We start from the raw sequence: 22,975 nt of genomic DNA, 5'->3' as shown, positions 1-22,975 counted from the left end.
TCTGCTGATTCAACAAGAAGACAAAACATAATCTCATGAAATCCGGTTGCCAACTTAAAAGTTGCCAAAAAATATTGAGGTCTTTTGAAGCTCAATTGGTAGATAAGAGGAAGAAAAACATCCCATGGCAAAGAGCTCCAAAAGCATCAGATTTTCAAGAGTTTTTTGCAGACAGTATCTCAGGGAAGAGATAGAAGCCTCTTCTAACATTGCCCTTCAAATTTAAAAACCAATTCACCCTCTGTTGAGTAAAATATAACCTCATTTATCAACGTCCAGGACCTTCTTCCACACGAAACTGACAGGGATACCAAAGCACTTCATTTGTGACCCTGGACCACAAAACCAGTCTTAAGTCACTAGGATATATTTTTAGCAACAGCCAAAAAAACACTGTATGAGTCAGAATTATCGTTGTTTTTTCTTTTATGCCAAAAATCATTAGGATATTAAGTAAAGATCATGTTACATGAAGATATTTTGAAAATTTCCTACCATATATACAGTACAGACCAAAAGTTTGGACACACCTTCTCATTCAAAGAGTTTTCTTTATTTTCATGACTATGAAAATTGTAGAGTCACACTGAAGGCATCAAAACTATGAATTAACACATGTGGAATTATATACATAACAAAAAAGTGTGAAACAACTGAAAATATGTCATATTCTAGGTTCTTCAAAGTAGCCACTTTTTGCTTTGATTACTGCTTTGCACACTCTTGGCATTCTCTTGATGAGCTTCAAGAGGTAGTCACCTGAAATGGTCTTCCAACAGTCTTGAAGGAGTTCCCCGAGAGATGCTTAGCACTTGTTGGCCCTTTTGCCTTCACTCTCCTTCTTGGTCAAATAGCCCTTGATGCCTTCAGTGTGACTCTACAATTTTCACAGTCATGAAAATAAAGAAAACTCTTTGAATGAGAAGGTGTGTCCAAACTTTTGGTCTGTACTGTATATAAAAACTTAATTTTTGATTAGTAATATGCATTGCTAAGAACTTCATTTGGACAAATTTAAAGGCAATTTTCTCAGTTTTTAGATTTTTTTGCACCCTTAGATTCCTCAGAATCGCTGCCAAATATTGTCCTGTCCTAACAAACCATACATCAATGGAAAGCTTATTTATTCAGAAGAAATTGAAACTTAAGACTGGTTTTGTGGTCCAGGGTCACATTAAGGCTCTTTGGCATTTACTTTAACACTGATCTTCCACAAAAGTAGTGGTCAATTGAAATATCGCTAAAGTCGATATATCCTGCTAAGCAGGGCTGAGCCTGGTCAGTACCTGGATGGGAGACCTCCCGAAAAAACTAGGTTGCTGCTGGAAGAGGTGCTAGTGAGGCCAGCAGGGGGTGCTCACCCTGTGGTCTGTGTGGGTCCTAGCGCCCCAGTGTAGTGATGGTGACACTATACTGTCAACAAGCACCGTCCTTCGGATGAGACGTTAAACCGAGGTCCTGACTCTCTGTGGTCATTAAAAATTCCAGGATGTCTTTCGAAAAGAGTAGAGGTGTGACCTCGGCATCCTGGCTAAATTCGGCGATTGGCCTCTGACCATCATGGCCTCCTAACAATCCCCATATCTGCTGATTGGCTTCATCACTCTGTCTCCTCTCCACCAGTAAAGCTGGTGTGTGGTGGGCAATATGGCTGCAGTCGCATCATCCAGGTGGATGCTGCAGCCTGGTGGTGGATGAGGAGATACCCCCTGTCCATTTAAATCGCTTCGAGTGCCTAGAAAAGTGCTATATAAATGTAATGAATTATTATTATTTATTATTATATCTGCCAATATGTGGCATTTTTGAGTCATCACGTTGGCCGTTAAGTTTTTTCTGTTTGGCCAATGTGTTGGAATGTTTATTTTTGGAACACCAATGCCTGAGTGTGGCAGATTCTCCATCCTCATTAGTTTACACACTCCGATTAACAGTTCTGTCTAATAAATAATTTAAAATAAATAGTGTGATATCATATAGATCTGCTTCATATCGGTCATCAGTCACCTGTTCTCTAAATAATCTGTATCAGCAACAAAACTAAAATAAAAAAAACTATTCAATATCGTTCAACCACTACTCAAAATTAACTGCACAGATTCATTTAGCTGAACATCTCCACCATATCAGAAAATGAGAAACCCACAGTCTCCAGTCACCAAAAAATGAGGGCCCCTTCTGTAAGACACTCATCAGACCAACTGATTACTTACTTTCCTCTGTTATCAAAGGGCGAAACAAAGAAAAAACGAAGACACACACAGCTTTGTGAGAGCTGACCGAATCATCATGCACTTTGGTTCATCCTGATGTTAACAAGCTTTGATTTGAACAAGTGACTGAAAGCAGTTCGGCTCCATCCCAGCACCGCCACTGTAATCCTGCCAACAGGGGCAGAGCAATCAGCATGTCAATAATGTGTTCAGATCAAACGCATTTCTCTGTGGAGATAAAAGCCTCCTGTTTTCCTATCCCGTCTGCATCTGAGGCCAGCAATAGCTCCAAAAAATAATCTGATAATAATCTGAAAAACATGAATCTGACCCTTGCATAACTGAGGTACAAGAATCAGTAATGATGAGCATCTGTGCACCACCACCACCATCATCCCGGGGCTGTCATCCACCCTCACTGGTTTCAGAAACTCATTTCCTTGTTGAGACACTATCTTTGACATCTGTTTAAATCTATTGCGTAACTAACATAGTTCTCACAAAAATAAATGCAAAAGCTCTAGGCAAAGGTCACTTCAATTTAAAATGAATTCATTTTGTAATTTTAAGGATATAAAGAAACACAAGCTGCACCAAACAGCAGCATAGATGTCTCGTTCAATGTAGAGAGATTCAACATGAAGCGCCCCGAGTCAGATGACGGGGCGCAAACCAGCTGTTCAGCCACTTGCTTACGCTACTCTACATGAAGCTTTAAAAAACGGATCCAGAAGCAGCCGTCTTCATACATTATTAGGTTATGATAAAAGCAGCAATAGTATAGAAACGACTTAAGCAGCAAAGTCTTTGATGTCCAGTATATTTCTACTGTAGCCATGCACACAGAACACAATGTTTCATGTTTCGTGCCACAGACATTACAGTACAATAACGACTTGTGCGCAACAAACTGTGATCAGTGCAAGACTATAAAACAATAGCATTACATTCAGTAATGCACATTCAGAATGCCATAAAGGAGCAATTTCCAAATGTGCAGTGGTCCATTCACCTCATTGTGCCTTGATCACAATATCAAATGCACTCACAATAGAAAATGAGTTGGCTGACTGTGGGTGATGCACAGCTATGGAAACAAAGCACAGAGCACAACAAAACCTCAAGACAATACATGTCATTTAATATAAAAAGAAGTTCATGAGCTGAATATTTTGCTGTGAGTTAAAGAATTTCAGCAAACTTCCTTCAAGACATGGTACGGTATGCTACTAAAAATGTGTGGCTTCATGGTACATCACCCTCACTCAAAACTGAGTGCAATATCTAGGCTACACACTGTCAAGTGATGATTAATGAGAATGATACAGCTTCTAGAGATCACTGTACATGAAAATTCATTGTATTTGTCTTTATGGTTATTATGTTTTTTTATGGTTATTATGGTTCTTTATATGACAGTCAGTTGCAGCTCACAAATGTTGGTGGCATTACAATAGATAAATGGAAGAAAAACAAAGTACAGTAAACAGTAAAACTACACTAGACTAGACTGTTATTGCGCAGCTAAAATAGCTGGAAGTAACTGACACTGGAAATTTTGCGCATTCGCTAATCATACTGATCACTCCACTTTAGATATGTTTAATGACAAGTAAACTCATTATTAAGATGCCTATAGATCTCATTATTCAATAGAAATATGAAATAAATTGTAATAAATGAGAAAAGTTTTGATCGTGAATGATTCAAGGACTAACATAAACACACTCTATTGTGTCGCCACCTACTGGCGTAACGACGTAACGTTAAACTGCAGAAAAAAATCACTGACACATTGTGAACGAGTCATCCAGTGAACGCATTCAAATCATAGTCCCTACCACCAGTAAAAAGTCCCAGTCTAAATATTAATCTTCAAAAAAAGGTGTATTAATCGTAGCGTTATCACTCCCTGTAACATTCGCAAGAGAAACTGCTCGTATTTGTACAAGCAGGTCCCTCTCACTCTTAAGAAAATCGGCGTATCAAAGCTTTTTAAAACGACTTCGAAACAAATATCCCTTTAGAATCAAGCATAAGATAATGGGCTTTGACTAACGCAGATATTTGATAGTCTCGCACTGAATCACAGCACTATCTTTGTGAGTCTACGCAAAACACTTTGGTTATTTAAACGTGCGAGCTTCTCTCGCCTCGCCGTGATGACTGATGATCCTCATTCATCTGCAAACGAAATATTTCGACAAAGTGACTCAAATAAAAACTTATGATATCACCGATCCAGCAGCATGCAACATGAATCAAACAGAAAAACCTACCTTTCGACTCAGCGTTGTCCCCGAATAGAAGTAATATGCTATGCCTAGAACCCAAAGCACAGCGAAACATAATAATATCCTAGATTTCCTGCGCATTGCTGTGATTTTGGATGGGATAATACAGTGGGGTAGACTCGGGGTTTCTGCCGTGTTAAGCCACGGACGTCCTCGTTCTGCGTCTCGCTGTGGCTTCAGCCCTCAACTAATACGAAATCACCAGCAGCAGCGGTTGGATAGACGAAGAAGCAGGAAACAGCCAGCATCACCGGGTTAGAGGGGAAAGGGTAACCGACTTTAATCCAATCACGTTCCGCGGAGACGTGGACGGAGGAGGGGTGGTGGTGGAGACATCCATCGTTAGCCTGTACCTCAAGATGCGCAGAGGAGTCATTGTTTGGTTTATTCTGGATTTCTGACAAATACATTTTGTTGTAGTGTTTCGGTCTCCTCACGGAAGTCACATGAAAACATGCTTACTTTTCGCTGATGTACTCATTTGTGTAACCTTGTGTGACTTCCTTGTATTGTGCACACTGCACCGTGTCATTTGCCAGGCTGTTCACTAATGATTCATTTATTAATTTTAGCAGATGCTTTTGAACTGGGTATTTATGAGAATTTATTAAGTCATTAACAACCAAAAATGTATTTAATGAAAATTTGAAGAGTTTGATGGGTGAAAAAGATGTAATGAAAAGTTAATGTGTCAGCATTGATATAATTCCAGGCTCATGACATGACACTTATGGTGCCTGCTACTTGTGCAGGTAAACAGCTAAACCTTGGAATACAATCTTTTGTAGGCCTATATTTTAACTGTAAAAAAAAAAGTGTAGATTAAATCACAAAAGTATATTTGAGGACCATTATAGTTAACTAGAAGTAAAACCAAAACCATACAGATTAATTACATTAAATTGAAACATGTTAAATGAAAAAAAAAAAAATACTACTAAAAGAACTCAAATAAAATGCAAAAACTATACAGACATATAAAAAATACAAATAAGAATAACACAACAATTATTAAATATAAAATAATTAATAATAAATGTTTACAAATATAATATTAATAAAAAAGTAATAGAATCGCAATAGTAGTAAAACAACAAGAAAAATATCAGTAAATATACATTTTTGGGTGAATTTTTCTTTCATTAAAATGATTCTTTCATTCAATCTTTCATTGAACCAATTCACTGCAGAGGATCCAGAAGTGAGCAAGTAATATAACACTAAAAGTTCTCTAAATCTGTTCCAATGAACAAACAATCTCTTCTGATGGTGAGTATATTTTAAGCTAATTTTCATTTTGGGATGAACTATTCCTCTAAGATTATGTTAATGTAACTAAATTTAAAACATTTTAAGACTTATTTGGGCACACTAGAAGTTTGCAGAGGGCCCCTGGTTGAGAACTACTGCTCCTGAATCATTCCCCTTCACCCCTTTAGTTACTGTCCTGTGTGTCAGCACCACTGCTCAGCCCAAGTGTGATGCTTAGTAAAAGGTTCAGATTTTTTTTTCCTACTGGAATGAAAGCGGTTTTACACTTTGATGCTGGATGTCTGCTGGAATCTCAATGTTGAGAGAGGCCTTCAGAGATTTCAAGATGAGCTACACTGGTCTGTTGTCTGATTTTAGGTGGTTGATAATGACATTTATTTATTCATCATAATGGGATTTGTCTTTTAAAACCTGTAGAAAAAAGTCAACTAATGCATAGATAAATGCTTTACTTTATCAATAGCCTATACTGTAATAAATAATGTAAGCTACAGACAAACTAGGTTATTCAGTTTATTACTCATTAAAATTTGACCTAAAATCCAAAATGTTTTTGAGCCATCTGATAATTTTAATAAAGGACGATGCTGATTTAGAAACACTGCTGCACTTCCAAGGAAACACTTGAATGACCTACTTTCATATGGTGACAAACACTGTAAACTGGATCTTATGTGCACACAGTGCTACAGTTAAAGATTTGGGTTGGCAAGTGGCAAATTGGCTCCTCATTCAATCCCTTTTTTGAACGTGAACAAAGCACTTATCCTCAGATTCCTCCAGGACAGCTGTTGATGTGGTAAGTATGCTTTAAATTGATTAGGATTGAGTATGTTGAGCGGGATTGAGTTTATGAAATAACAAATAGATGATTCAATCATTATTCCGCAAGACTCACACCACCTAAACATAATAAGGTAAATGGTTCAGGTTATTTATTTATTTACAAATGACACCAATATATAGGTTATAAGAATATGAAAATTTGAAATGATGTCTGAAAGAATGTGTAAAATATATCTACTAAAAACATGAAATAACCTGTAGCTTTAAATATCAAGACTTTCAAATGTCATCTTTTAATGGCAGTAGACTAAATCGTCCCCAGACACAAAGTTAAAGAATTTCCTTAGTTTAAGTTTTGAACCATTTTCTGTATCACAGTGAACTGAATTGCCATGATTTTACATCACAATATAATTCTCTCAGTCTCCCTCCATAACAGAAAAAAACTACCTCAAATGACCTGTACAGAAAAGTCTTTAATTTAGCAAATTTGGTGCTTAATAAAAATGGTTAGGCTAAAGCTATAACACAAGCCTCAATAACATCATTTAACATCACATTATTATTCTGTAACTGTGTGGTTGTGCATTTCCTGCTCATAAACTTGGCAACCTCTTTACCATGAGAACATTTGGCTCGTAGCTTACAACAGGAGAATGCATGTAATTTCCTATGGCATCCATATTTTGCAAAAGGTCTGTAATGCTTTATTGCTCTCCCACCCTTCCACTATTTTCAGATGTAAGGGTTTTCTCTAGAAGTCATGATCCCTTGAGAGAGCTAGTAAAAACACAAATGGAAGGTGAGGCTGTATGATTATAATTCTGACCTACCCTTTTGTCATGTTGGTGGCGACAAAAATGTTTTATTCTCTCATGTCACACGAATATCCCTCAGTATAAACCTCACTAGACATTTAGGCAGAAAATTTTAATTCTGGTGACATATTTTCATTGTACAAATATGTCAAGAACAAAACACCTACAAATAAGATGTTTTCCATTCTGAGATACAGCCTGGAGTGAATTTCAAAAACGTACAGGGTGTTTATGGAAAATAAAGATCTAGTGTCTATAAAAGGTCAACATGTTTTTATGAACACTCCATCTCCATGGGGAAATAACAGTATTCTCAAAATTGGCTGTTGTACTTTATAACAACATGAAGTCAATGACCACTCTTAACCTTGACTGAAAAAAATAAAATAAAATAACATTGGAAAACAATTTGATTCAAAAGACAAATGGTCATATTTATATCGCTGCACATTTCCAAACGTGTCAACACTGAGCAACTCTCACGGAGCGAGTCTACCTCAAATATAAAGCTAGCTTACTATTATGATAATAAACTTACAGCCTTACATGAAATATGGTAGAACTTAAGAAATAACATTCAAGCTCTATAATAAAATACACATCAATGCATGTTATTATTACCTTTGATATATGTGCATATCTAATTGTAATCCAAAAGTTCAGACGGAAATCCATACTTTTACTGTGAACAGGAAAATTTTCATCTTGTATCGTTTAGTTTTATGACCTGTCTGTATATATGTACTGTGGGCAAATGTCTTTTTCCCTCTACATTCAGTGGTCTGTTGTATCTAAGGTCCTACATTTGTGCATTCATTAGGGCTAATGAGGCAAATCTGTTTTTCAACAGACTTGGCCCTCAGCCACTGGACTGATCATCCCTGCCAGCTCCTGGGATGCTTTCTACCCTGTTATAGTCCTTTAATACAAGACCCCCTACTGACACCATTTCTACCTGACCCTGCTGAACAAAAGAAATGAAAGCTAGGGAAACTTCATACAGGGATTGCTGCAGAGCTTCTGTGAATCTGATGAGTGTGAACAAGCAATGATACAAACAAGGTCCCCAAAAGCACCAATTCCCAACCATGTCCCTGGTTCCATTTCCCCAGTGTCTGACACACTCATTTCAGGCAGAGATTGTCTTATTAGGAGATGCGATGGTCTGTAGTAGGGATGGGACGATAACCGGTTTTATCGATAACCGTGATAAAATGTGCTGAAGGTTAGTAATATCGTTTAAAAATGAATTATCATTAAAACCGTGTTTGATTATCGCGGTTTTAATAACTCGCTATTAAATCATGTCCAGCCAGCAACAGTCTGACGCAAGCGCAGCGCACAATGTTTTTTTGTTTTTTTTCGAGAAGGAATGGCGAAAGTCAGTGACTTTTCTATGCTTTTCTATGCTTCTACACTTTTCATTGTAAGGAAGGAAATGCCACAGAATTTAATCTTTCTTTAAATTAAGTGCATAGAGTTGCTTGTTTTATTAGTTGTTTGTTGATTATTAAATATAAAACTTGCTGAAATGTTTTCAGTGTGAGCATCAACTATTTTTGAACACTTTCATCTCGTTTCAACAAAACGTGATAATATTGATAATCGTGATAATTTTAGTCACTATAATCGTGATATAAAATTTTCATACCATCCCATCCCTAGTCTGTAGTACTCACCATTGGAAAAAAAAATGGCTAACCTGGATCATGTGAAGCACCTCAGCCAATCATACAGTAACTCTGGTCTTCTTGTCTGCATATCATCAAAGCTGCAGAAATAGCATTAGCAATAACGCTTTTTTGGCTTAAGTTTGCAGGGTTGCCTTCCAGTGGCTTTGTTTCAGATCTTGGAGTCTCTACTAATGTGCTGATGACCTGAGTGTTGGATGGGCTCCAGGAACAAGGTTGGAAACGACTGCCCTATAGGACTGTGTACTAATTGTAAAACAGCACCACTATCAGTTTGCCCACCAGACACAACATCTAGGTCTAAAAACGGCTATTAGGAATTTTTGTAATCACTTTCTAGTAGGGTGACCACCATTCCTGAAATTGGGAGTTTTGTCCCACGTCCTGGAAGATGTGAAACCAGCAGCGATGTAATTTACTCACCCTTGTGTTGTTCCAAAACTGTATTACTTTCTTGTGTGAAACACAAAGATATTTTTATCTTTTTATTTTCTCCATACAGTGGAAGTCGGTAGTCTCCATTGCCATTTGATTCACAGTGTTCTTCAAAATAATGTTGTGTACAAGTTTAGAATGTCAAGAGGGAGAGTAAATAATAACACAATTTCCTAACACACACACATATATACATAAATTTCAATATTTTATTCAGAATACAACAAAGATTACATATCAAATGTTTAACCTTAGAAGTTGATTTTTAATTTCATGGCATCAACACATCTCAAAAAAGTTGGGACAAGGCCATGTTTACCACTGTGTGGCATCCCCTCTTCTTTTTTGGGGGAAGTCGTGGCCCAGTGGTTAGAGAGTTTAACTCCTAACCCTAAGGTTGTGGGTTCGAGTTTCTGGCCAGCAATACCACGACTTAATGTAGGTCCCCTTGAGCAAGGCATCGAACCCCCAACTGCTCCCCAGGCGCTGCAGCATAAATGGCTGCCCACTGCTCCGGGTGTGTGTGTGTTCACTGCTGTGTGTGTGCACTTTGGATGGGTTAAATGCAGAACACAAATTCTGAGTATGGGTCACCATACTTGGCTGTACATCACGTTTTTTTTTTTTATATAACAGTCTGAAAACGTCTGGGGACTGAGGAGACAAGTTGTTCAAGTTTAGGAATAGGAATATTGTCCCATTCTTGTCTAATACAGGCTTCTAGTTGCTCAACTGTCTTAGGTCTTCTTTGTCGCATCTTCCTCTTTATGATGCGCCACATGTTTTCTATGGGTGAAAGATCTGGACTGTAGGCTGGCCATTTCAGTACCCGGATCCTTCTTCTACGCAACCATGATTTTGTAATTGATGAAGCATGTGGTCTGGCATTGTCATGTTGGAAAATGCAAGGTCTTCCCTGAAAGAGACAACGTCTGTATGGGGGCATATGTTGTTCTAGAACTTGGATATACCTTTCAGCATTGATGGTGCCTTTCCAAATGTGTAAGCTGCCCATGCCGCACGCACTCATGCAACCCCATACCATCAGAGATGCAGGTTTCTGAACTGAGCGCTGATTACATCTTGGGTTGTCCTTGTCCTCTTTAGTTCAGATGACATGGCGTCCCAGTTTTCCTAAAAGAATTCAAATTTTGATTCGTCTGACCACAGAACAGTTTTCCACTTTGCCACAGTTAATTTTAAATGAGCCTTGGCCCAGAGAAAACGCCTGTGCTTATGGATCATATTTAGATATGGCTTCTTTTTTTGACCTATAGAGTTTTAGCCAGTAATGGCGAATGGCACGGTGGATTGTATTCACCGACAATGTTTTCTGGAAGTATTCCTGAGCCCATGTTGTGATTTCCATTACAGTAGCATTCCTGTTTGTGATGCAGTGCCATTTAAGGGCCCGAAGATCACAGGCATCCTGACCCTTACGCACAGAGATTGTTCCAGATTCTCTGAATCTTTGGATGATATTATGTACTGTAGATGATGATAACTTCAAACTCTGCAATTTTTCTCTGAGAAACTCCTTTCTGAAATTGCTCCACTATTTTTCGCTACAGCATTGGGGGAATTGGTGATCCTCTGCCCATCTTGACTTCTGAAAGACACTGCCACTCTGAGAGGCTCTTTTTATACGCAATCATGTTGCCAATTGATCTAATAAGTAGCAAACTGGTCCTCCAGCTGTTCCTTATATGTACATTTAACTTTTTTGCGGCCTCTTATTGCTACTTGTCCCAACTTTTTTGGAATGTGTAGCTCTCATGAAATCCAAAATGAGACAATATTTGGCATGACATTTCAAATTGTCTCATTTTTTTTGTCTCACATGGGTGGTGTTGGCGCAGTGGATAAGACACATGCCTTTGGTGTGAGAAACCCCGGTTTTGAATCCACTGTGAGACACCAATGTATTTCTGAGCAAGTCACTTAACCCCTAGTTGCTCCAGAGGCGTGCGACCTCTGACATATATAGCAATTGTAAGTCGCTTTGGATAAAAGCGTCAGCTAAATGAATAAATGTAATGTATTTAAACATTTCTAAAAACATTCTTAATTGTAACAGAAAAATTAGAAGCAAACTTTAGACAGTGTACTTTTCTTCCCCTTGCCTTTGAGATTTGTGATAGCATGTATAACTATTGTACAGTTAATTGAACACTTCCTTGACACCCATTTGAAGGGTGGTGTTCAAAAACTTAATGTCTTGTTCAACACATTGGTCCAGGACACAGTATATTCCCTCTGTTAGATGTGGCTTAATTTCTGGCTAAAGCGTCACCTAGGAAATAAGAAAGAAACTGCATGAAAGTATACAATGACAACATTTATCTGCAATGTGATTGTTCAGTGCAGTAACATGAGTCTCAGGCCAGTTAGAGGTCAATCGGATTTCACACTTCAAGCTGACAAAAACAATTAGCCTTCAAATCACACTGGACAGTGTGTTTCACCTTCAATTTAAAGTTAACATAACCTCTGTTAGAATAGCATTACTGCCAAAAGTGCAGGACATCGGATAAGTCCCAGTGCATGAACTCTCAAGCTATAATTGTGTGGTTTAAGATTCATGACAGAGAGGATTCTTCTAAAATATTCTAGCAAATATTGGCATCACAAAGTAATTGTAATATTTTAATTAGAACTGTTAATGTATGCGATTAATTATGCTTAATGCCATAGGTGCATTTCATTAAAATCGTATAATTAACTCTAATTCAAAAAACTTAGCATGACCTCCAGAAGTCAAATCTGTAAGCCTTTAGACGGGTGTAATTTGTCACGACACATATTTCAGTATCTATTATGTTTTAGGTTAAAAATGGTTGTCCTGCAATATATTTTTGTGGAAACATCACTATTTTTTTCAGGATTCTATGTTGAATATGAAGTAAAAAAAAAAAAAAAAACATTTATTTGAAATACATTTATTAACATTTTACTGTTGTCTGGTGTATATGCAAGTATTGCCAAACACATTAATTACATATTCTGTTCGCTCTTCATTAATTTTACATACGTTTTATGTTCGTTCAAATATTATAAATAAGAATCCTTGTTAAGTCTTTTCAAAGCCATATTATCTGCCAGATAAATAAGAGTGAGCATCAAATTCATGTTTTAAGAAAGCACCATAAGACTGACACTGCCTCACATCTGAATTGTACATTCCAGTTCTGACTGAACTTTGATGTCACATGAAAGTCTGAGAAATGAAAGACTGAATGTACCGATGCTACTGAAAAAAAGGTTTTAAATCTTAAGTCATAAAAAGAGTGCTCAATTAAAAAAAGGATACGCCTTCAGTGTTAAAATGTGCTGAGCCTCGAGCTTCGGGATCAAATTCATGGAATTCTTTCTCCTTCACATCACTCTGAAATTCAACCCACGTAGCCACAGTCTACAAGAGTCTGTCTCTGAACACAGCTCACGAGGTGCTTGTCTCATTAGGAGAATCATACCTCAAACAACATCTTTCTGCACAATTAATGAATTTAGTGTAGATGGAAAAGTATCAGGAGATATATGGCTCTACTAATACTCAATAAATGAATCTTTGTTTGAGAATAGGACACTTTTCCTATCAAGTTTCAAATATAATTACTTGCCAGCATCAAGTGCTTTCCACTTTCTTTCATCCACTACAGCTAACAATAAGAACAGACATGATGACAAGAAAGGGCATTTGAATTAATTGCTGTTAAATTTGTTTCCTTGCACAGAAGCCTTATGTAAAAGGTGATGAATAGAATATTAACAGCCAGGAGAAACTCAGCCCTGGCATTCATCTACTATAACACCCTCATTAGGGAGAAAGGTCAGATAAACAGGATTTAAGAAAAAGAGGGTGAATAAATCTCTCAATATAATTTTGTACACACACAGACTACTGTTCAAATGTTTGGGGTCAATAAGACATTTAGAAAGAAGTTAATATTTTATTCAAGAATGCATTTAATTGATCAATTAGTGACAGTAAAGAAATTTATACAGTTAGAAAATAATTTTATTTCAATTAAATGCTGTTCTTTTGAATTTTCTATTCAAATAATTTCTTTTTTTTTAAATCACAGTTTCCACAACAACAAAAAAAAAAAATTAGGCAGCACAATGCTTTCCACATTGATAGGAAATGTTTCTTGAGCAGCAAATCATTATATTAGAATGATTTCTGAAGGATCATGTAACACTGAAGACTGGAGAAATGATGCTGAAAATTCAGCTTTGCATCACAGGACTAAAATATATTCAAATAGATAATTTATTTTAAATTATAATATTACTGTTTTACTGCACAAGCAAGTAAATGCAGACTTGGTGAGCTTAAGAGATTTAACTGTATATCATGTTTAAATACGTATAAACACTTCTGAACTTGGGTTTTATAGGTGTGCTTACCTCTGTCAGAGTCCCCCCACATTTTAATAGAAGACGTATTAGTTGAATTCTTGCAAAAATGTAGGCAAGATACAAGTGATGAGTGATTTATTGCTTTTTATTTGGCCAGTAACTTTCCTAAATATCAGGTTGTTTTGACACGACCATGTAAAGTTTCAATTATGAGAGTATCAAAGGGATGTTTTTTTCCCAAAATCAGTCGATCTCTGCCTTTAAGGGGAAATTGAAAATCCTGTCTAACCAAACAGCTGCTGTAGCTATAGACGTCCATAGTATTTTTTTTTTTTCCAAACTATGGAAGTCAATTGCTACCAGCAACTTTCTGAACCCCAACAATTCTCAAAATATCTTCTTTTGTGTTCAATAAAAGATAGAAACTCAAACAGCTTTGGAACAACATGACGGTGTGTAAATGATGACAGAATTTTTTTTTTTTTTTGGGGGGGGGGCTATCCCTTTAAGACAGAATTAATCTGATTTACACTTTAGTGGCAAAAACAAATAAGAGCTGATAAGTTTGATTCAATTTCAAATCAAACTCAGTTATGTGGATGTTTCAAAGAACTGATTTCAATTTATTCAGCATGCATGTCTTGATCATTTAAAAATAGACTTTTACTGTATTTTACTCCTAATGTGCACTCTCATTTAGTTTAAGAGAGCCTATATCAAACATGAGGTCATGTTGAGATTATACCAAGTCCTCTACTTTCACTGGTAAAGTAACCTGTACACTTTGAAATCTTGTGCAGTCCCAGCATTCCTTACCTACCGGACACCATGAGCTCCTTCCACTCAGGATTCATGGCAAATTCCCAAAATACTTTCTAATTTTCACTCATATTAAGTGCAAATTAAACACCTTTCCAGGGCACTGTAACATTCACTCCTAACATCAAACAGCTTTCGCCTGTAATACCCCTTTTTGCATAAACCTATGGAAGTATCAGCATTATTCAAAAGCATCTCAAGGAACAAATTTACCAATTCAGATTAATGGTACATATTTACCATGACATCCACCATTTTTAAAGTACACAATAAGAGCAAATTACTTTTGTACTTAATAAAAACAGTCAGTATGAGTAACAATGCATGTCATACTGTATTTCCTAACAGATATATAATGTGTTTGCTAACGGATTTATTTTTCTTCTGTTGCATAGTATGTTGGGTGTGTTCATGAAACAAAAAAAACCTTAAAGCCACATTAATAAGAACATTTCCCAAAGCAAGTGTAGATAAACAGATGTCAGAGAACCGTCTTTAAAAACTGATAATATCTCGAACAGTTTCAACCTCAATAGCCTCTGGCTGATTTGTTAAGTCAATTTAAAACATATAAGGATATAATTCAACTTGAAATAATACAAAACTAAAATGTCTTTTATCAAGTTTAAGCTCTTATCTGTCTCTCCCTCTAGTCCCAGGACACTCACCTGAGGGTAGCAGTGGATAACTGCAAACAGGGCTTCATGGATGGCCTCAAAAGCAGCATGTAGTCCTCCTTGGAATGACTGTCAAGAGGCAAAACTGTAGTGTGCCCAAAACCAGAATGACATGGTGTGGGTCGGAGATCTTTGCTTCACCCTGCTGGAGCAGGACGGTCAAGGTCTCGAGAGCTGGTAACGTCACTACACGGGTCAGAGAAGGGATCTTGCTGGACTCCTTTATAACAAACTAAAAACAAGGGAGAATGCAAAAGAAATCTGTGAAATTCAATAGTAATGTTCCTCAAAAGGTACTGCTTATCTTACACCTGGTGATCAGTCATGAGTTGAAGTAGACAAAAAACTTTTGAAATAATTTGTTGACTACAATAACAGCAGCATGAAATGATGTTTTAGTAACAAGGTTCGGGAGAAGCGCGTCAGATACTTAGCCTAATCGACACCGGTGAACAACAATCAAGTAATCAATACCATGGTATAAATACAGCTGACTAACCTCTATCCATTGACTGTTTATCCGCATCCCTCCTCCACCCCATCTCCTCACTTCGAGTTCACTTTACAACTAGACGGGTAAGAGGGGGTACTCTAGGTTCGGGCCATTCCCGAGCTCGGAGCCCTTCCCCGGACAGCACGCCAAATATGCATACCATACCTCAGCGAATTAAATGTAAGCGTGAACTCGTGAAATGGGATATTTCATTTACAGTATGCATTTAGCAGACACTTTCCTACAAAAAAACCTACAACCTTTGTGTTATTAGTGCCAGTTAAGGTGAAGGAATTGTCATATGAAAAAAATAAATAAAACAAATTAACATGAAATATCATAGTCATAAATTTGTTGGTTAGTTAGTTTGGGGTTGGTTAAAAAAAGTGTTTTTGAAAGAAGGCTGCATTTATTTGATCAAAATATTTCAATACAAAATATTTGAAACAATGTTTTTTTTTACTGTGATATACAATTACAGTATAAAAACCTTTTTAAATTTTAATATATTTTCAAATGTAATTTAATCCTGTGATGTCAAAGCTGAATTCTCAGCACCATTACTCAGTCTCCAGTGTCACATGATCCTTCAGAAATCATTCTAAAATGTATTCTAAAACTACATACTCCAGAAACATTTCTTTCTATATCAATGTTGAAAACAGTTGTGGTGCTTAATATTTTTGTATAAATCATGATAAAAAAAAAGATCCAGGATGCTTTGATAAACAGATAGTTCAAAGGAAAGCATTGATTTGAAATAGAAATCTTATGCAAGAGCTCTTACAAACCAGGCTGACATTTACCAGAAATCCTGCAGACACCTTCAGCCGTAGCACAATATCAGATCACTTTCTAACAGAATACTTTTCAACTGCAGAGCAAACGATCAGTGCTATAAAATATGAATCACAAGTGTGACGATTACAGAGCCTGTTCTCTATTTGTGTACTAGTATAGATGTGTGTACAGCATAAGGTTAACAAAGCTTCTGACTCTGCTAGCGCCGACACTAGTATGTCAAGTTCTGACAGTGATAAGAAAAGTACAGTGATGAAAGTAACCTGACAGGCACACAGTCCTTCTCTGAGTGAACTCAGTGGCATAGACAAGACTTTGAAACCTGACTTTTCCAGGCAGATGAATTTTAATGCTAAATCAAGACAAGAGAGAGAGTCAGGGCCAGTGGGTGAGGTATGTGATATGTTTTACAAAGCTATTGCATGCTTTTTCACTGCCAGCTAACTCTCTAGGAGCCCTTAAAGGAACGTTACAGGCTCTATAGAAGCAAAGTTTTACAGCATTTATTGCATAATGTCCCTCGGTTTTTATTTAAGCAAGTCCAGGAAATCATCTATAAAGAAGTAATCAGTGCCATGTACCTGGTGGGTTTAATTTTTTTTGTTAAAGCACTTCTTCCTTGTGTGATAATTAAACTGTAAAGTTGTCTAAATTGAATACTGTTTTTCTTTGTTCTGCAATCTTGTTCCTGGCTTTACTGGCTTTAAATGGTCATGTAATATTGTTTGCGTTTTTGTGAGATAATACTTCCCTCAATTTGCCTTTCAATTGTTAAATCCTAATCAATCAATGTCCAAAGATTATGCAGAAGTTTACACATAAAAAAATAGGAAATCATGATACTTTAATCTTGAGAAGACAATCACATTAAAAATAAACTAGTACGACCAAAATGTGATTGATCTTATTCAGGGAAAAACATCAAATGGGACACAAATTGAAAACAGGTACTGAATTACGTACAGTGAGAGTAGATATGATTTGTGGGGTGATGAGCCAAAAAGCCTTTGAGCAATGCTCTGGAAACAGACAACAGGCAAGTAGCTTTATAAATGTTACCGCAGACAGAACCTCTTGTGAAAGAGAAAAACAACATATCATCAGTACACACTACAAATATGCTTAGAAACTCTTATGCTTTGAAAAAGAAAAAAAATTATGGACTTTTCTTTACTTAATCTTTTCATGTCAACTTCAATTATCCATTTTACTTCACAGAATGAAGACACACACAATGCATATCAAAACAAGTGGTAGACTTTTAAATATAAGACCTAAGGTTGTCATTTAATTAAATAATGATGGTTAATCATTACTAGTTGATTTATAAGCTAAGAAAACTAAGTAATATACTTGTATGTGATTATTAGTTTCAGTAATTAGTTTGAATGACATTCATATCTTAATTTATGCAAAAACAAAGACAGATTCTATTTCTCAGATTGCATCAAAACCCTCTGAAAATGCAAATGCTGAACTATTCTCCGAAATAATTCAATAATAAAACAACTTTCCCAGCTCATTATGGATCTAATTGTACATGCATTAAGATGCTGTTGTGTTTGCATTTCTATGAAAGATGGTGTGTTACTCATGGGTGATATTGCACTTCAGGTTAATTTCAATTATATTTAAATTTCATGATATAAAGAATGCAAATTACTTCACTTTATTATGTGTCCTGTCTGGGTTTTACAAACAAGTTTGATGACGCTGTGACTGAGTGTGGAATCATGGGAGTTCATGGGTTTTCATCACCACAGTCGATGCAATTATTTTAATACAAAAATCTAACATATTGTGCCTTTAATTCCTAATAAATTGCAAATAGTGTCATTTACTGATAATGGGAGCTCTGCTAGGGACTTTGTTCTGTAGATTTTTAAAAATGACACTGAACAAAATAAAACTGTATAATAATAAATGTCTTAGGCCTGTAAACAAATGAATGGCATTAAGTTATTTATTGCATGTAGTTACTATTACACTATGACACTACACGAATCTTACAGTGCAGTGGCCTCCTTCAATCTTTGTTGGCACAAGCCCCTCTCTGGGCATCCGCAGTAATAGATGGAACAGCTCTTGAGAACAGCTGGACAAAGCTAATTTAGCAGCTCCTTTACTGGCCCCTCCAGCTCTTTCACGTCTGACAACGACATCCACATTCCTGCTGCAATGATTGACAGACTGTTTACAGAGCAGGCAGAGGGTTCCGAAAAATGTGGGGCATCAATTTACTCAAGTCAAGGCAATGTTTTGAAAATGTTTTAGGATGCTGTACCTGACAGCAGCGCATGGATACTCTGAAAATCTTAATATGGAGTTCTTCGAGATCTGTTGCATCGAGCTTTCCGCTGCCATGTAGAATGCAGAGAGATAGTGAACTGATGAAATGAGAAAGTCCAGAGGGTGAGGTGCTGGGATGAGTTGCTTTAAGATCTGCTGGCAAAAGCTTGTGGGATATTTTCCCCTGCCCATCATTTTCAGAGATTGAGGCTCTTGCTAGTTCACTCATGATCATGACTGTTACCATTTCAACAGAAATAGACTTTCTCAAGCTACTTCCCTTGTGCATCAGCACAGCCTGTATGGCTGGCTCCATGACAGAAGTGGCCTTCTCTAACAAAATAGTCAGAGTCTGATCCAGCTGTTTGTTCTTGCCGAAACTTGTGATCATTTCTTTGCAAAGCATGCTTCAATAACGAAGGACTGATTAACTGAACGTGTGATGAGCCAAGCAGTCCAAATATTCCTTGATGATGCACTTTATCACAGCAGAGAACATATCAGGGAGCTCACAAAGAACAAGACTCTTGAGTAATTACCTGGATATTAAGGATACAGAGATCCCAGTGTTCTCCAAATTGCTTCCAGAGGCATCCAAACTCTGAAGTAAAGACTTCAATATGCATTGTGCAAAAACAGATGTGTCATTTGGTTCGAGATGAGGGCCAATTAATGGAAGGTTGGAGGTAACAAGAAACCAGTGGCCTGTCAAATAAGTGTTGGCATTAACCGTACAAAATTGAAAGTCTCAGATCTGGCTGGTGTCAAGCATCATTGAAAGTTCTTGCCTTTTTAGAATAAACTGAGCCATTTTCTGTATCTTTGATGCATCTGATGTTTCAGTAGATGGTTTGAGCAAGTGTATCTTCAGTTTTTGGAGCACAAGGAGATTCTGTAAAAAGTTACTAAGTGGACTGTCCATGTCCCTTAATGTCAGGGCTTTGTCCACTAAAGTGCAACTCTGTGAGGCAGCTGGTGATGTGTACTTAGAACAGTGTATCTGGAAGTGCGTATCCACCTCAACACAAGTATGAGTAAGTAGAAGGGTCATCTCTTGGACCTTCTCCATCCAAGGACTTTTGGTGACAAGGTTCTGCTTCAACAGGTCTTCAACTATCTTCAACATCTCCATCATAAAATTCTGAGTCTTCTTCATGATTGGATGCTGTTATCCAGGGTTTTAAAGCTGAAGAGTACAGCATAGAGAAGCAAACTCAAGAAGAAGATAGCACTGCATCTTTTTTTTTAAATAAGCCAACAGATCTCAAGATTTCGGTTTGAAGGATTGTCTAGCAAACACTGACTCAGGGTCTTCTGTATCATTTCGGGCAACAATGGCGGACTCAATTCATATGCTGCAGGCAGACACACTACATCAAGCAGATCTTCTATAAGTTTAGGCAGCTGTCGGAGTTTGGTATAAGTCTGCAAGACGGCAGACACAAGTGCTTCTCTGGCTTTCCTAACACGTACTTCCATATTGTCTGCATCAACCCACACAGCTGAAAGGAGCTAATCTAAATATGGCTCCAGGATATGGTGATTCAGTGTGAGTAGAGCTCTGGGAGGGATGTTCAGGGATGAAGAATGCTGACTGAAGAAAAGCTTCCACTTTGCTCCGGATTTACTGGCTCAGATGCTGACGAATCTTGAAGTCATCCTTCTCAGTCCATACTCTAGCGTTCAGTAAGTGTCTGAGCAGGAGGAGAGGATGAAGAAGATTACTTGGGTGAGCACTCAGTTGGAATTTGCCTGCTGTTAGGTAGGTGCTGAGAACAAGAAGGAGAACCTCAAAGACATTTCTGCTGCCTGAGCTGTATGCTGGACAAACCACAGAGTCGACTCACGAGCTCCACTCACAGCACATACTTAGCAGTGTAGGTCACAGAAAGCACTGGGGAGGTCAAGATGCCAACAGAATTGTGTGGAAACTGACAGATTCGAGTCCTGAAGAACAGTTCGAAATCCTGTCATTGATAATCTAGAATAAATTAAAACAAATGATGAATCCAGTGTTAATTTTGACATTTTTTTAAACAACTACGTGAAAATTATAAAACTTCAGTCAATTTTCCTTCATGTCATATTCATTCATTTTAGTCAGTTTTACTCTGACTAAAATGACATCCAATTTTAGCCAACAAAAATGGGGGTAAGCAGATAAACATCACATTTTGAACTATCCCTTTAACAACTTGACCTTCATTTTGACTATATTCAGGTTATTTGAAACAACCATATTCTTTCCTTTAAAAAAAAAAGTTACCACATTCTTATGGTAGTATTTCTTCTCATTTTTGATCAATTTTTTTCATCCCATTTTAGATAAAGTCTTTATTAACTATCATCAGGATATGGATTATCTTTGTTAACACTGACAAAAAAAACTTTACTAATATGCAAATAATTTTGATGAAACAAAACATAACATAATCTACTAAATTAAAAAGACTTACAAATGAGAATAAAACTCAATTGAATTTGAATTTAAATGAATTATTAAAAAAAAAAGTGAAAAAAATAGTGATGCTTTTATTATACATATTCAGGAGAAGTGAAATTTCAAGTTTGAGTCTGAGTGAAATTCTTGCAAAACTGAAGTACTGGTAAATACCTGTGCTCGTGTGAGGCGAAGGCTGATGGTTTTTCTCTGACTCAGCACATTCTGAAGTTTCCTGCTGTGAAGGATATCATCAAGGTAGGCCCATAAACCCTCCACCACCTCCGAGGGTACGTCCACTTTCTTATTGTAAAAACAAGTGAGGGCATGACTTGTCCAGTCAAACAGAACCTTTGTTAAGGAAAGAGAATAATTTAAAAATATTAAAATAAATTTGCTAGATATATCAGGTTAAAAATTTTATTTTTATACTCTCGAAAACATGTAGACTGAGTATATATTTCAATCAGATACTTTACCATCTCTTTATTAGGAAGAAGGCACTGTGTTGAAATCCATTCAAATCGAGCAAGTTTCAGTTGGTCTGGCCCAGGTGTACTAGGGCTTTTCAGTTTCAGATGGATGCCAGTATAAATGCCAGCCATATCTAAATATCTATGTGTCTAAAGGAACAATATTTAGACATATTTAGACCAATTAAATGTTAATAGAAATTAGAGGTAGACAGACAAGCAGTTTGACCAATATAATTCACACCTTACAACTTAATCGGTCATCCAATAAAGGGCACTATTTGGTAGCCTATGAAGAACAGAACCCAACAACAGTATTTACAACTTACTTTACATATAGTTTGAATAAATTACTAACATTTTGAAATAAAAGCCATGAGGTTCTTTAGGTGAGAAATCTCTAGTTTTGATGATGAAAATACATTATCGTCCATCTCGACCACAAAACTATCAAGCATTATTATACTGTAAGGCAAGGCAAGGCAAGTTTATTTATATAGCACATTTCGTACACAATGGTAATTCAAAGTGCTTTACATAAAAAAAGTAAAATAATAATGAAGAAAAATAATAACAAGAATAAAACAAGCAATTTTAAAACTTTAGAAATTATTAAAAAAATTACTTATTTAAAATGAATTTAAAACAGTTAGAAAATGATTTTACATAAAAAAAAAATAAACAGTGAAAATAAAGTGCTATCAGTTCGGACATTGCACAGTGCTCATTCAATAAATGCATAGCTAAACAGATGAGTTTTAAGTCTAGATTTAAATGTGACTAGTGTTTTAGCACATCTGATCTCTTCTGGAAGCTGATTCCAGCTGCGGCTGGCATAGTAACTGTTTTGTGTGAACCCTTGGTATTTCTAACTGACACAATCCTAATGATCTGAGTGGTCTGTTATATTCAGTGAGCATATCTGCAATATATTTCAGTCCTAGGTCATTTAGTGACTTATATACGAATAACAGTACTTTAAAATCAATCCTAAATGTAACTGGAAGCCAGTGTAAGGACCTGAGGACTGATGTGATATGCTCAGATTTTCTGGTCCTAGTCAGAATACTGGCAGCAGTGTTCTGGATGAGCTGCAGCTGTCTAATCGTCTT

At 36.7% G+C, this 22,975-nt stretch overlaps 2 protein-coding genes and 2 pseudogenes across 3 annotated transcripts in view; all 4 read right to left on the bottom strand.

Moving 5' to 3' along the window:
- The window catches only part of LOC132110718 (polypeptide N-acetylgalactosaminyltransferase 2-like), a 67,514-nt gene extending 62,756 nt beyond the window's left edge, over positions 1–4,758 (bottom strand). Inside the window, exon 1 of one of the 2 annotated variants that reach the window (XM_059517552.1) lies at positions 4,493–4,758. In XM_059517552.1, coding sequence (XP_059373535.1) covers positions 4,493–4,588 — 96 coding nt within the window. In that variant the 5' untranslated portion in view covers positions 4,589–4,758. The remainder of the gene's footprint in view (positions 1–4,492) is intronic. The other variant, XM_059517554.1, reaches the window with a different exon arrangement.
- Positions 4,759–15,347: 10,589 nt separating this feature from the next.
- Positions 15,348–19,959, bottom strand: LOC132110712 (unhealthy ribosome biogenesis protein 2 homolog; annotated as a pseudogene).
- On the bottom strand, positions 19,699–20,537 carry LOC132110323 (unhealthy ribosome biogenesis protein 2 homolog; annotated as a pseudogene).
- LOC132110715 (unhealthy ribosome biogenesis protein 2 homolog) lies at positions 20,457–21,995 on the bottom strand. Its single transcript, XM_059517551.1, has 4 exons — positions 21,870–21,995; positions 21,565–21,741; positions 20,867–20,931; positions 20,457–20,659 (listed from the first exon to the last, which is right to left on the bottom strand). The coding sequence occupies exons 1-4, from the start codon at positions 21,993–21,995 to the stop codon at positions 20,575–20,577; spliced, it is 453 nt and encodes a 150-aa protein (XP_059373534.1). The 3' UTR covers positions 20,457–20,574.
- Positions 21,996–22,975: the final 980 nt, after the last annotated feature.

This window comes from Carassius carassius, chromosome 30 (assembly GCF_963082965.1).
Source record: "Carassius carassius chromosome 30, fCarCar2.1, whole genome shotgun sequence".
In the NCBI taxonomy this organism is placed as follows: domain Eukaryota; kingdom Metazoa; phylum Chordata; class Actinopteri; order Cypriniformes; family Cyprinidae; genus Carassius; species Carassius carassius.
Note: the sequence above shows the minus strand (reverse complement) of the source record. Positions and strands in the feature narration are given on the sequence as shown.

What these genes read in the sequence shown, in the direction of transcription:
- LOC132110715 (XM_059517551.1), bottom strand. Translation starts at nt 21,995, where the DNA reads ATGGCTGGCATTTATACTGGCATCCATCTGAAACTGAAAAGCCCTAGT. An exon ending in TTCTTCCTAATAAAGAGATG is followed by an intron (nt 21,742 to 21,869) that starts GTAAAGTATCTG and finishes TCCTTAACAAAG; the next exon opens with GTTCTGTTTGACTGGACAAG. An exon ending in TTCGCCTCACACGAGCACAG is followed by an intron (nt 20,932 to 21,564) that starts GTATTTACCAGT and finishes AATTTATTCTAG; the next exon opens with ATTATCAATGACAGGATTTC.